The sequence below is a fragment of the Canis aureus genome, chromosome 23, assembly GCF_053574225.1.
Source record: "Canis aureus isolate CA01 chromosome 23, VMU_Caureus_v.1.0, whole genome shotgun sequence".
NCBI classification, from domain to species: Eukaryota; Metazoa; Chordata; class Mammalia; order Carnivora; family Canidae; genus Canis; species Canis aureus.
Window position 1 is genome coordinate 40,222,935 of NC_135633.1, and position 14,895 is coordinate 40,237,829.

The 14,895-nt window shown below is 37.5% G+C and overlaps 1 protein-coding gene across 5 annotated transcripts in view; it reads right to left on the reverse strand.

Annotated features, from left to right (window-relative positions):
* GRM5 (glutamate metabotropic receptor 5) overlaps positions 1-14,895 on the reverse strand; it is a 519,134-nt gene that overhangs the window by 77,146 nt on the left and 427,093 nt on the right. For all 5 annotated transcript variants that reach the window (XM_077867373.1, XM_077867375.1, XM_077867376.1 and 2 more), the window contains exons 6-7: positions 11,546-11,714; positions 5,661-5,787 (exon numbers count right to left, since the gene is read on the reverse strand). In XM_077867373.1, coding sequence (XP_077723499.1) covers positions 5,661-5,787; positions 11,546-11,714 — 296 coding nt within the window. The remainder of the gene's footprint in view (positions 1-5,660; positions 5,788-11,545; positions 11,715-14,895) is intronic.

Here is a 14,895-nt window from a genome sequence, read left to right on the forward strand (position 1 = left end):
ATATGGCTAGCTTAAAATTTACTTTAATGGCCCTACTGATGAAATATAATCACAGGACGCCTGGGTGGCTCAGCAGTTGAGTGTCTGCCTTTGGCTCAAGGTGTGATCCCGGTGTCCCAGGATTGAGTCCCACCCACATCGAGCTCCCTGCATGGAGCCTGCTTCTCCCTCTGCCTATGTCTCTTCCTCTCTCTCTCTCTCATGAATAAATAAATAAAATATTTTAAAAAAGAAATATATTCTCATAGCATAATTCAATATTATATGCATATGTTTACACACTTATATATGTATGCATGTGTGTGTATGAAAAAGTCATCCACAATCCCAGCACTCACAAACATCGTTTCCTAACAGTGAGTAATCTTCATTTCAGCCATCCATCATTTGAATATATACAAATATATGGATAAATATGTAGATAGACATTAATGCCAGTTGACTGCCACCTCCACTTGTTTTTCTTTTCTTTTTTTTTTAAGATTTTATTTATTTATTCATGAGAGACATACAGAGAGAGGGAGGCAGAGAGACACAGGCAGAGGGAGAAGCAGGCTCCATGCAGGAAGCCCGATGTGGGACTTGATCCCAGGTCTCCAGGATCATGCCCTGGGCTGAAGGTGGCACTAAACCACTGAGCCACCCAGGCTGCCCCTCCACTTGTTTTTCTAAACAGTTTTCAATTGTTAGTAGGCTCAGATCTCCTAATCATGCTACCAGTCTTATAGAACTGTGTTGGGATTAGATACATTAACATTTGTAAGATGCTTCAAACAGTTCCTGACACACAGAAAGCATAATGTATATGGTAGTTGCTATCTATTATCACAATGAGGGCACTGGCCCAGTGGTGACCTGAGCTGTCATGTTATAGGCTGAAGTAGTGTAACTATAAGCCAGTTGGGTAGAAGGAAGACTTAAAATATTCCCTGGAGCTAGCCCCAAGCATCTCTGTGGTGGTTTTGGAAGAGCTGAAGCCATCAGAGCAGTCTTCTGTCTAGAGAGCAGCCCCAAGTGATCTATTTGAATCAGAGTCGGTGAGATAGGTTTGTAAACAGCTATAGGCTCCTTGGAAAAATGCCATTGATCTCAATTAAAGGTTAAACTTCACATAATATCAACGCAGAGACCTTTCCAAGTTTGGCATTTATTCCCCCCTTCTTCTTCTCCCCTACTCCCACGTATACACACACTCACATGTATGCATGTAACCAGAGGAAAAGCATTTCATTTTTCTGCTTGAAAGCCTCCACTGGCCCTATACTGTCCATTGGATAAAGTCCAAACTCCTTAGTTAAACCCTGTCTTCACAGGATGGCCCTAATATGTACTTTTGTCTTCATTTGTTACCCTCCCTATAATTTTCCTGCAGGTTGACATACATTCACTGAGTGCCTACTCTGTGCCGGGCATCACGTTAGAATCTGGGAATGAAAATATGATTGAGATATAGTTATGTCCTTGAGAAACTGATGATTCAGTACAAGAGGCAGATAAAGATAAAGGCCATTAAAATCCAATTTGAAAACTGATGTAAAGAGGGAAGTACACCAAAAAAGATTTCATAGAGAAGGTGACATCTGAACAGAGTAAGGAAGGATGAGTAGGAGTTACTCAAGTAAAGAGGAGTAAGTGCCTTCTTAGCAGAGAAGATAACACATATATGGACATGGAGGAACAAAATGTCATTGTGTCAGATAAGTATTATAAACAGCCTTTGGTGCTAGAAGGTAAAATGAGAGTTATAAAAATGGTAGTGACTGAGACTATACTATAAGAGGGCGAGAATGAGAGGGAATTCTGTATGCCATGTTGAAAAACTTGGAGTACATACAGTAGAGATACAAAAACAATGATAAATGCTGGGCAATGAAGTAAAATAGACAAATACGTATTTTGGGTACATTATCCAGCAGCAAGATGAAAAGTGGCATACATTTGATAGTAAGGAAATACACTGGGAAATTACAATGCTCGAATTACAATTGCAATGCTCGAATGTGAGATGATGAGAACCTAGTCAAGGGAAGAGTTGTACAAATGGACAGGAAAGGAGGGAATAAGGATATTTAGTGATTCAAATATCCCAGCTTGATAAGTGACTGGATATGGGTGGCCAGGCATAGAGAAGAGTCTAAGATGGCGGACTTCATTTTGATTAGGGCATCTAGGAGAATGGTGGTATCATTCAAAGCCTTGATGTTGCATACTCTTTCTAATATGAACTTCTTCAATTTTTAAAAAGTGAGCTGAAGATTGCACCTCAAGATGAAACTTACTCAATTTCTCCATGTTAAGCATGCTCTTCTTCATTCTTCCATAATACTTTGTTCATTCCTTATCTACCTGCAGCACTTTAGTACACTGTGTTGTTTACTTTTTATCTCACTAGATTATAAGTTTCTTGAAAACTTTGACTGTATTTGTATTTACAGTTCCCATTACATTTTCTGGCTCAAATTAAGGGGCTTGTTAAATTAATTATTTCATATTTCATTTGTTAAATTAATTAAAGACATGTCAAACTGATCTTGTCTTTTTTTTTTTTTTAAGATTTTATTTATTTTTCCATGAGAGACAGAGAGAGAGAGGCAGAGACACAGGCAGAGGGAGAAGCAGGCTCCAGGTAGGGAGCCTGACATGGGACTCGATCCTGGATCTCCAGGATTAGGCCCTGGGCTGAAGGCTGCAGTGGTAAACCGCTGAGCCACCCGGGCTGCCCAAACTGATCTGTCTAAAACCAAACTATTGATCTTTGTCAAAGAATGTATTTATTTTTCAGTCTTCAAGGGAGAAAATTTGGTACCCTTAATATCCACTGCAGCCAATTCACCAGTATGCCCTGGTGATTCTACTTCAAAAGTATATCTCAAATCTTTCAATGTACTGTTTAGTCCAAGACACTAAGTATTCTTACCTGCAGTAGCAACCTGTAGTAACCACCCAACCTGTGGCCCTCTTCCACTTTCCATTCCTTTCCAAATTATTGTCCTGTATAGCTACCAGAATTGTATTTTTGAAAATATACATATAATCATGTTGTGGTTTTTTTCCTACTATACTCCCTGCAATGGTTTCTCATTATACTTCATACCAAACACTCATCACTCATCCTGAACATGTTCTATAAGGATATATATATATACACAGACCTTATGTATGCCTCAGCCAGAATGCCCTTCTCACTATTCTTAGCTAGCTATTTCTATTTATCATTTAGGCCCCAACTATTTTTCACTTCTTCAAAGAGAACTTTTATAACTACAAATTTAAATTATGTTTTCCTTAATATTTTCATTTTTAAAATTCTTGTTCTTTTACTTCATATTAAACATAATGTGTGTGTGTGTGTGTGTGTGTGTGTGTGCTGTGTAGCTCATCCATTCAACTAAGTTTATTGAAGACATTATGTTCAGCACTGAGTTAGCCCTGGAGATATCAGGATGTATGGGTATCAGAAAGCTCATTGTTTGATGGTGAAAACAGGTCTCAAATGCTATCAGAAGGCACTTAGATGCTTTTTCTCTTTTTTTAAAAGAATTTTCCTTTAGTCACTTGAGAGAGAGCGACAGAGAGAGCACAAACAGGGGGAGAGGCAGAGGGAGAGGAAGAAGCAGTTTCCCTGCTGAGTAGGGAGCACTATGTGGGGCTCCATCGCGGGACCCCAGGATCATCACCTGAGCTGAGAGCAGATGCTTAACCATCTGAGCCACCCACATGCCCCAGCATTTGGATGTTTTCTTAATCTTTTTAAGAAAAGGGAAGTCTTCTCTATAAATACCAATCACAGAAGCAAAGTCTTAATGTGAGCTGGTCTCAAAAGGTCCAGGATCACAGGAGTTTTAGAACCAGGCTTTCGGAATTGTTAATACAACTACCATGGCTAATCTCTCATCCTGTGAGGGATAGAGTCTAACACTGATGATTTTATGATCTTTTAGCCTCTAGGAGTTTTATACTAGATCTATGTTCATTGTAAAACCATATCCCACATGGTGGGCCTTCTGCCTAGACTGTTTTTTCTCTTACTCTTCTTGAAAATGTAGTCTTCTAGGTTCTTTCCTCATATCCCATGTCCACAAATCTCCTCTTTAATATATTGTACTAATATTTTTACCTTTTTTCCTCCCTTATTAACTTCTTTTCCTTAAAGATTGATTTATTTATTTTAGGGGGGGTGGGGAAGAATGAGAGAATACTCAAGTAGACTTCTAGCTGAGTGTGGAGCCCACCTCAGGGTCCCATCCCAGGTCCCTGAAATCACAACCTGAGCCAAAATCAAATGATTTTGATTCTACTCAACCAGTTAAGCAGCTGACTAAGCCACTCAAGCGCCCCCTTATTCTTTAAGATAAATGTTGTATCTTTATTTTTATATCTTTATTTCAATGGTAGGCAATAAGGCATGTGATAAATGTTTACTGAATAAACTGGAAGGAAAGATGAAAGGTATTATATTCTGTGTGTGTGTGTTTTTTTAAAAGATTTTATTTATTTATTCATGATAGACAGAGAGAGAGAGAGAGGCAGAGACACAGGCAGAGGGAGAAGCAGGCTCCATGCAGGGAGCCCGACGTGGGACTCGATCCCGGGTCTCCAGGATCAGGCCCCGGACTGAAGGCGGCGCTAAACCGCTGAGCCACCAGGGCTGCCCTATTCTGTGTTTTTTAAAAAGATTTTATTTATTTATTTATGACAGACAGACAGACACACACACACACAAACACACACACACAGAGAGAGAGAGAGAGGCAGAGACACAGGCAGAGGGAGAAGCAGGCTCCAGCAGGGAACCCCACAGGGGACTTGATCCCGGGTCTACAGGATCACACCCCGGGCTGAAGGTGGCGCTAAACCGCTGGGCCACCGGAGCTGCCCATATTCTGTTTTTATACGTAAAAATTAGAAATAGCTCTGAAATATAATCTTGAGAACAATGACATATTCCTTTACATATATGGGAGAAAAAAAAACCCAAACCAAAATACAAAAGCCAAAGAAACAAAACAACACCAACAGAAACAAAACACCCAGCCAAAATGAGTTTTACCTTATGCCAGCATTATTTGAAAACTCATTATTGAGAGCTTCCTGGCTGAGACTAAGGAAAAGTACTAAGCGTAGTGAAGTTTTAGACAAATTTCTACCCAACTCTGGGAATATCCTGAGAATGGGCTGAAAAATGTCCAGCAGAAAACTTAGGAATTCTCATCTATTTTGGGGGTGAGGGCAGGAATAGTTTCTTTAAGATCTTATTTATTTATTTGGCAGAGAGAGAGAGAGAGAGAACGAGCAGGGGGAGTGGCAGAGGGAGAGGGAGAAGCAGGCCCCCCCCCCCAGCAGAGAGCCTGAAGTGGGGCTCCATCCCAGAACCCTGAGATCATGACCTGAGCTGAAGGCAGATGCTTAACCAACTGAGCCACCCAGCACCTCCCCCCCGCCCCCCCCGAGGGAATATTGACCAATCTCTCCCTGAATCATGAAAATGATTAGCTCAGGCACTGGGAAGGCTTCTGTCCCTAAAGAAATTCTTTGTCACATGAACAAGACCACCAAGATGAGAAATACTTGGAGATGTGACACCCCCTCCACCCATGTCTGCGTCCTTTTGCAGTTGATTTTTGAGGCATGTACCCAAGATGACATTGTGATACATATACCTGTAAGGTCATCAGTGGGCCACGACCCCAGCTGGCACGCCTTGCAGGTGTACTCATCGAAGACATACTCATTCTCTTTACAGGGTGTACAGGTCCAACAACAGCTGACTTCTCCCTTCCGGATCACCTAAGGTAAATATTTAAAATTTCGATTATTTTTTGTATAGATAAAAACTCAGCAATCCATTATTCAAATATGCTGTTTTGCAAAGCAGGAATGGCTTGCTTTCACATAAATTATTTCAAATGCTATCAGATAGGCAGTATAAATATTAATATTCTCATTTTATAATCAAAGAAACTGAAGCTGATTTTGAATGATCAGTCCAACATCATAAAATTAGTTGATGACAGGGTCTAGAATGAAATTAAATGCAAGTCTTTGTATACTTATTCTTAGATATCTATATTTAATTAAGTGCCTGTGTTTGTGCTCATATATAAATACACATTCATTTACATATGTATATTTATAACTGAATTTTCTTCAGAGTCTGTGTCTGTCTTTCCCTAAAATTAAAACTTTTGCTTTTTGAATTTACCTTGGTTTCCCTCCACCAGTTAAATAATTGTTAGCAAAAAACATCATATACCTGCTAAAGTTCAAAAATCTATCCATATTGATTTAAAAATCATTAGGAATTTCTATTGAATTAAGAGGTAGAACATGATTTTTTTTTTCTGGAGTTCATCTCTTTGGTCTCTGTTTCTACTCAAAATCTGGTTCAATAACTCACAGCTCATTCTTTCCTATTCAAGTAGCTTTGATTTGCTTGGGATGATGGTGAATAAGGTCATTGAAGCTATTATACACCCCTTCATCTGTTTGATTTTTTTTACGGCAATGGAAAATAATTGAAATGATTTAACAGTTGAAGGAGTTCCAGATGTTATTCTTTAGAAATAGATGTCTTTTAGTTTTTTCCACCACTGTTGCATGAATAGCCTCTGTGGAATAGAGATAGCATTCATTAAACATTCCTATAAATAATTAAAACTGTGATTAATAACCAGTACTAACCAGAAACAGCAATGATTACACTATATATTTCTCGTCCTCAGTGCTGACTCTATTACTGACCTTCGATAGTAAAATGTCTAGATACCGATAGCTATGTACGATCGTAAACTGGCACCTCTTTCATTATATTTTCTATCCCTTTTGCTGGCTCTTGATACTGCAATCACACAAGGAGAGAATGATGACAAAAAGTTCTGGATCATCCTTTCCTTAAAATAACCAGATAAGTGAGGCAGAGTTGTTAATTAGACCTTCTCAATTTACCTAAAGTATTCTTCGTAATAATACTACTTATTGGCTGTTTTCTGCCTGCCGTATGCTGTTATCTCATTAAAACAAGAAAGTAGTATAAGGTGGTGGGTTTATTTTGTTCTTTTTTTTTTTTTTTTTTTTAAGGGGTTAGGGTTAGGGTTAGAACTGAGCTTACATAACACATATGGGTAAATGAAGGATCATATAACAGCCCTTGGACTTCAGGGCTCATGCTCATAAACGCTGAGCCTTATTGGTCTGTATAAAGGTTGAATTCAGAGGTAGTTGGGGGGATGGGTGAAATAGCTGGTGTGGATTAAGGAGTACACCTATCATGGTGAGTACTGGGTAATGCATGGAAATGCTGAATTTCATACTATATTGCACAGCTGAAACTAACATAACACTGTATGTATAACTAACCGGAATTAAAATAAAACTTAAAAACAATAAAGATAGAGTTCATGATATTTTGAAAGATGTAGTAGAAAGAGTCTTGGCCTTGAGAATCAAGAGGTGCCCCTACTTGTAGCCACTAAAACAACTGTGCAGATTTGAACAGTCCCCCAGCTGATTTTGTTTCTTCAAACCAAGATCAATGCTTTTTAAACAATATCTAGCTTTATAGGATTTCCTGTTGATTAAATAAAATAGCACAGTGATTTGTAAATGGTAGGACACTCTAAAAATGTAACCTGATTTATTAGTAATATGCATATAAATATTTATATAGAGAAATACATTTGATTGTAAGGTAATTTCAACCACATTTGATAAAACTATTGTTGGATAATTACTAGATTTTGTAATGCAAGCAATCACATTTGAAATACTGCAAGATTCTCTTTCTTACTGGGGCGTGGCAAACAAAAGCAGGTACATTTTTCCTTTTAGGAATATGCTTATTTTCTGTGCTTTAGCTTGCATTGGTTTGTAAATTTCACGTTTTTTTTTTAAACCAAAATAAGATCATTTCCTTTTCCAAAAATAATTCCAATATTACAGTCTTTTTCTTTTTTTGAATCAGTGGTGACAGCTCGATATGTCTGCTTCTGATCATTTAGAATTGATTTGTATTACTTTTTACATTTGTTGTATATGTTCTGTTTCACATTCATTTTGAGTTAGAAGAGAAAGTGACAATTCCATTACATAGTGATTCTCATTCTTTTTTAAGACCCTGGAAGTAGTGGTGATTTCTTTATGAATAACAATATGTAACATATTTGAACCTTTGCTAGACCAAGTGTATTTCCATGAGCACTGAATTAACAAATCTAAACAGTGGCACGAGGTGTTGACATCTTTAATGAAATTGCTCAATGACACCCTTAAACCATATTAAGAAAATGTTGTCAATTATTTATTTAATAGAGGGAAAAATGATATATGGTTAGAAAAATAAAATTTGTGATTAAAAAAGGTAATTAAACGTTACAAATAAACTAGTACTAAAAATATGATAATAGAGAGTCATATTCTTCCATCAAGTAAGTTATTCCCAGTAGAATGGGGTAGAAAGGATATATAAAAAAATCTCCCAAATCAGCCATTCAGCATTTTGAAGCTATAGGTTTAAACTGTATTGCTGTGAAAGGTCAAAACAAATAACATCCATGTGATAATTTAAACAACCTAATCTTTCTACAGGAGGAAATGGAAATTCTGAACAATCAATATTCTGAGTGAGTCTAAAAAGAATTTCACATACAGATTCTAATTGTAAGATGACTGGGCAAGATGCAGACTGTCACTGAATATTAAGGGTTAGCAAATTTTATCTGCAAAGGACCAGACAATAAATATTTTTGGTTTTGTGGGCCATATAGTCTTTATGGCAATTCAACTCTTCAACTCTATTTATTATAGTATGAAAGCAGGCATAGACAATACATAAACAAATAAGCATTATACTTCTATAAAGCCTTATTTTTAAAAAGATTTATTTATTTATTTCAGAGACAGAGATAGAGGACACATAGTGAGGGGGCGGGGCAAAGGGAGAGGGAAAGAGAGAGTCTCAAGTAGACTCCCTACCATGCACTGAGCCCAGTGTGGGCCCGATCCCAGGACCCTGAGATCAGACCTGAGCTGAAATCAAGAGTCAGACACTTAACCAATTGAGCCACCTAGATGCCCCTCAATAAAATTTTAGTTACAGAAACAGGTAGCAGATCGGATTTGTCACGTGGACTGTTGTTTCCTAACCCTTGTATATCATAACAAAACATACAGAAATTTTTAGCTACTCTATAAGCTACTGTGCCATTTAGAAGATATTAATACATTTATATTTATCTTTATTTACCTTGGCTTCCTTCTTGTCTTATGCTTACCAAATCTTCAGAACTACCCCTTGAAGATCTTACAATTAATACTGAATTATTTCACTTTCATTTGTAATCACCAATCAATGAACACATCAAATGTTCCAAACAGAGTAAACATGAAGTAGACTGAAAAGATCAAGGCCAACTGCTCCAGGTGTATACACCGCCTGAAATGTGGTACTATCATATTTTAATAACTATTTGATGAATAAATTATTTTGATACCATTTTTCTTCCCCGAGGACATTATACCTCAATAGCTAAACTTCTTTCTATTTTTATTATTTTTTCATTCTTTCTTTCACTGATTTATTTCCTCTAAGTGTGGCCAGAATTTACTTACTCTAAAAGTAACTTTTCAATGTCCTCAAACTAGCAGGACTGCCTCTTACCTGCATGTCACCACACTTCTTATTGCTCAGTTACCATTTTATCCTGTTTAATCTACAAATCCTGCCTCAAGAAGGCCCCCGATGAAAATTGGCTAACCCCAATTTTCCTCTTTCCTTCGGTCCTTGTCTTCCTTAACTTCTCTCTTCCATTGACCACCACCTTACATGACAGTATACTCTCTAGTTATCTATCTTTCCCAGGCCCTGTTGTCCTTCACTCTATCTTTTCTTTTTTCCTTTATGCTTTCAAAGCAGATCTTCAATGTCTATTCTTGATCCACATTTATTTTCTTTGTATACTTTCAGGTTCAGTGACTGATATACTCCAACAGCTCCAACTTAAGCTCTAAATCTGTATCTTCAGCCTTATTTCTCATTGTCATAGACTGATGTTTTCTATTACTGGCTAGATATCTCAAAACTAACAGGCTTCCAAACTAACCCACTGACTTTCTTTAAAAACCATTCCCATTTTTCTATGCTCGACAATGGCACTTTCTAGTTACTAAGATTTAAAATTGCAATTGATTATCATGGGCTTTTCTTCTCCAACTCTACATCCAATTGATAGCCAGGGCTGATTGAGTATACTCTCTATATAATACTTCTCTCAAATATTGCCCCTGCTCCCATTCCATTCTCACTGTTCCTCCATAATCCAGGGTTCTTGTCACCATTATCACAGTGTCCTTCTTACTTTCTCTTCTTTCTCTACTCATGTTTTATAACAACTCATGCATCTTCACCTACTATAGTCCAGTTTATGTCAACATCTTTGCCAAGATTATTCTGACTCCCGGTTAATAAAAATTAAGTCAACCTGCTTAGTATGACATTCAAAACTCTCCACAAATATGGCTTCAAGCTATCATTTCCAATTCTCTCTTTTAAAATAACTATTTAAAGCAAGGAACCCTAGATTATTCACTGTTATTCGGGATACTACTTCTGTATCTTTCTAATTACTGTTCCTTCTACTTACATGATCATTTTTACACATCTCTCTCTGAAATTATACCCATTCTTCATGGTCCAGTGTCTGACATTTTACTCAGAAGAAATGTCTCTTTTTCTTTTCTTTTCTCCTTTTCTTTTATATGAACTTATATAGCTCTGGTTTTTTTCTTTCTTAATGAAGTCATCACATTTTATATAATGTTGCTTATTTGTGCCCAAGATATTTTTCCTCAGTTAGACTATAGATCTTTGGCAATAAATGTGTGTTACTTATTTTTCGCCCCATTGATATAAACTATTACATTAGTAGGAGTTTGATAAATATTTGTTAAGTTAATTAGAAATTAATGTGGTTTCCAGCTGTGAGCTATTTATCCCTAGGAAGCATGTCTTTGAGAGGCTTACATGAGTATAAAGGGTGTGGGTAAACATGACTCATCAACTGGTTCAATTAGTACAACTCCTAAGTCTATTGTGGGTCATACTATCAAAAGGAATTGAGAGAAAAGTTAAAAAAAAAAAAAAAGCAAAACAACCCCCCTCCAAAAACACAAAACACAATTTCTGACATTAGAAGCTTATAATGTAAAAGGTAAGACAAATATCCAAAAGTTTTAGAAATAGCCAATGATGGGCTGCCTGGGTGGCCCAGTTGTTTGAGCATCTAGCGCTTGGTTCAGCTCAGGTCATGATTTCAGTGTCATGAAACTGAATCTCATGTTAGGCTCCACGCTCAGTGCAGAGTATGCCTGGGATTCTTTCCCTTCTCTCCCTCCCATCTGCTCCTTCAACCTCCTCCCCCACTGCATGAGCACACATACATTCTCTGTCTCTCAAATAAATAAATAAATCTTTTTTAAAAAGAAATAGCCAATGATAATGAACACTTTGGAATTTACAACAAAAATTTTAAAAAATGGACTCCACTTTTACCTTTATCTGGCCTTTCTCACATGGCTCGCTGCACACAGATCTGATGATGTTGTGTTTCTTGGACCATACTTCATCATCATCCATTTTTAATTCTCCGTTGTCCCAACTTCCAACATTGATATAATCAAAATAATCCTTTCCCATTTCCTTGAAATTCATTATTTCATACCTTAGGAACAAGAATATAATGATTATTCAGCTAAGAATATGAATATTCAGCTATGAAAAAGCAAAAGATTTCATTTCCCAAAAATGTATCTATTGTCATATTACTGACACTGGAATTTTCCATGACACTATGCTGAGAATAACAAAAAAGCCTGTTGGCTTCAATTTCTCTTAAGAAACCTCTTCTTTTTTTTTTTTTTTTTTTTCATCAAACTTAAACTTGAAATAGAAGATAATCCCATGTGAGAAGGTGACTTGACCTCAGCAAGGATGAAAGACATTTTTTAAATAACTTCAAGAAGTTTAAACAAGTACTACTGTTAGGATTCTAAAAAAGATAGAAAGGGTTGTTTTTTTTATCTCTATTCAAATAAAATGACAAAATTATCCTTTACTAACCAAGTAAGAAATTTTGTAAACCTTTAATCTTATCTTCAGCTTTAGCAAATGTGGGGATAATCTGGATAGGGCCTGATCTTACCTTTCTTTTTTTACCCAGTACCAATGGCTAAACTCATTGTATAAAAGATGCCTTCAGGAATGATGTTTAAAATGTCCAAAAAGAATTTATGAGGTTGGAAGATGACAGCAGAGTAGGAGGATCCTAGGCTTGTCTCGTCCCTCAAATACAACTAGATAACTATCAAATCATCCTAAACACCCTAGAAAGCAACCTGAAGAGTGGGAGAACAAACCCTACAACTAAAGACAGAAAAGAGGCCACACTGAAAAAGGTAGGAAGTACAGAGACTCAGTTTGGGAGAAACAGGTCATGGCTGCTGTGGTGGGGAGTGAGCCACTGTTGTAGAGAAGGGTGAGAGACAGACTCACACACAGGAGAGTGCATGAGGAAAACAAATCCCCATTCCAATTGTCTTAGAAAGCAAGAGGGCCCAAATTTCATGAGTTCTTGTAATCAGTGGGATTTAAAGCCTTGAGTTCTAAAGGTCAGTGGTCTTGGCTCCAGGAGAACCTGGTGAATATTGGGGCTCCTCTTGGATAAAAGTCAAGCAAACAACCTACATACAAGCAACATGGAAACAGTGAGCTGAAGAGTGCCTGGGGTACACAGTAGAGAGGTTATCTGCTCATTTTGGAGTGTGTTCCAGAGAAACAACATTCACAGAGAGACCCCTCCAGGTATGGCAGGCACTATTTCCCTGCACTGCCCCTCAGCATAAACACAGAGGCATCTATAGTAACCAGCCCAGCACTGACAACTTGTTACCTAACTTGTTTACACTAAGCCCTGCACTCCAGTGTAACCATCCTTGTCAGTCATGTTTGCCTAAATTCCAGCATGACGGGGCCCCTCCCCAAGAAGACTGGCTCAAACCCCAGCTCACACCACATCTCCTGACACAGGAATTTGTAAGGCTTTGGTTCTGGAGGCAGTGGTAATAGGTCTCATGAGCAGGTTCGAGGACCCCTAGTCAGAAAGTTGCACATTCAGGCCAGGGACCAAACATTGCCCACAACAGACAGAAAGAACCTCTGAAGATGACTGACCTAAAGGATAAAGTGGCTAGGGAACAACAGCAAAGCACATGCAGAACATATTGGAGCCTCTCTGTGAAGTGCCAGGCCCTGGGGAACAGGTGACACTACACTGCAGAGCACTACAGGACCTCTTCTTCATAAGGCCATTATCCTTAAGAACAGGAGATGTAGCTGACTTTCTTAACACAGTCACAGAGACTTAGACAAAATGAGAAGAAAGAACAATTTGTCCCAAATGAAAGAATAGGACAAGGTCACTACTAGAGATCTAAGTAAAGCTGATATAAATAACATACTTGTTAGAGAATTTAAAGTAATAAACATAAAGATACTTACTAGTTGAGAAAAGAGCAGACAACATGAATGAGACCCTTAACGCAGAGATAAGGGATAACATAGCAGAGATATATGGCTCAGTAAACAAAATGAGCAACACACTTGATGGAATTTACAGCAGGCTAGAAGCAACAGAGGGATGAGTTAATGAGTTATAAGACAGAGCAGTGGAAAGTGATCAAGCTGAATAAAAGAGAGAATAAAGAATTATGCAAAATGAGAATATACTTAGGGAAACCAGTGACTTCATCAAATATAATAGCATTCAGAGTAGAGGGATCCCAGAAGAAGAAGAGAGAAAAGGAGGAAGAAAATTTATTTGAAGAAATAATAGGGGACACCTGGGTGGCTCAGCAGTTGAGCGTCTGCCTTCAGCTCAGGGCGTGATCCCAGAATCTGGGATTGAGTCCCACATCGGGCTCCCTGAGAGGAGCCTGCTTCTCTCTCTGCCTCTCTCATCTCTCTCTCTCTGTGTGTTTCTCATGAATAAATAAATAAAATCTTTTTTTTTTTAAAAGAAATAATAGCTGAAAATTTCCCAAATCTGGGAAAGGAAACAGATATCCAGATCCAGTAGGCACTGAGAACCCCCAACAGAATCAACAAAAGCAGATCCATACCAAAATATATTGTAAATAACATGGGAAAATGTAGTGATAAAGAAAAAAAATTAAAAGAAGCAAGACAAAAGAAGACAGATAAAAGGGAAATCCCATAAGGCTATCAGTGGATTTTTCAGCAGAAACCTTGCAAACCAGAAGAAAGTGGCATGATATATACAAATTATGAATGAGAAAAATCTATAGCCAAGGATACTCTATCCAGCAAGGCTATCATTCAGAATAGAAGGAGAGATAGTTTCCCAGACAAACAAAAACTAAAGAAGTTCATTACCACTAAACCAGAAATATTAAGAGGGACTGCAAGAAATGTTAAAGGGGATTGTTTAAGTGGAAAGCACAGACCAAAAGTCAAAGTATAATGGTAGAAAACACAAAAGCAGTAAAGACAAATATTCCTATAAAAATCATGCAAAGAACTCACAAAATAAAAAGATGTAAAAAAGAACAACATAAACCTAACATGTGGGAAGGAGAAGGAGTAAAGAATGGGTTCAAACTTAAATGACCAACAACCTGTTATTGACTACTATATGTAGAAGAGAAAGAAAGAAGGAAGGAAGGAAGGAAGGAAGGAAGGAAGGAAGGAAGGAAGGAAGGAGAGAAAGAAAGAAAGAAAGAAAGAAAGAAAGAAAGAAAGAAAGAAAGAAAGAAAGAAAAAAAGAAGAAAAAAAGAAAGAAAGAAAGAAAGAAAGAAAGAAAGAAAGAAAGAAAGAAAGAAAGGGA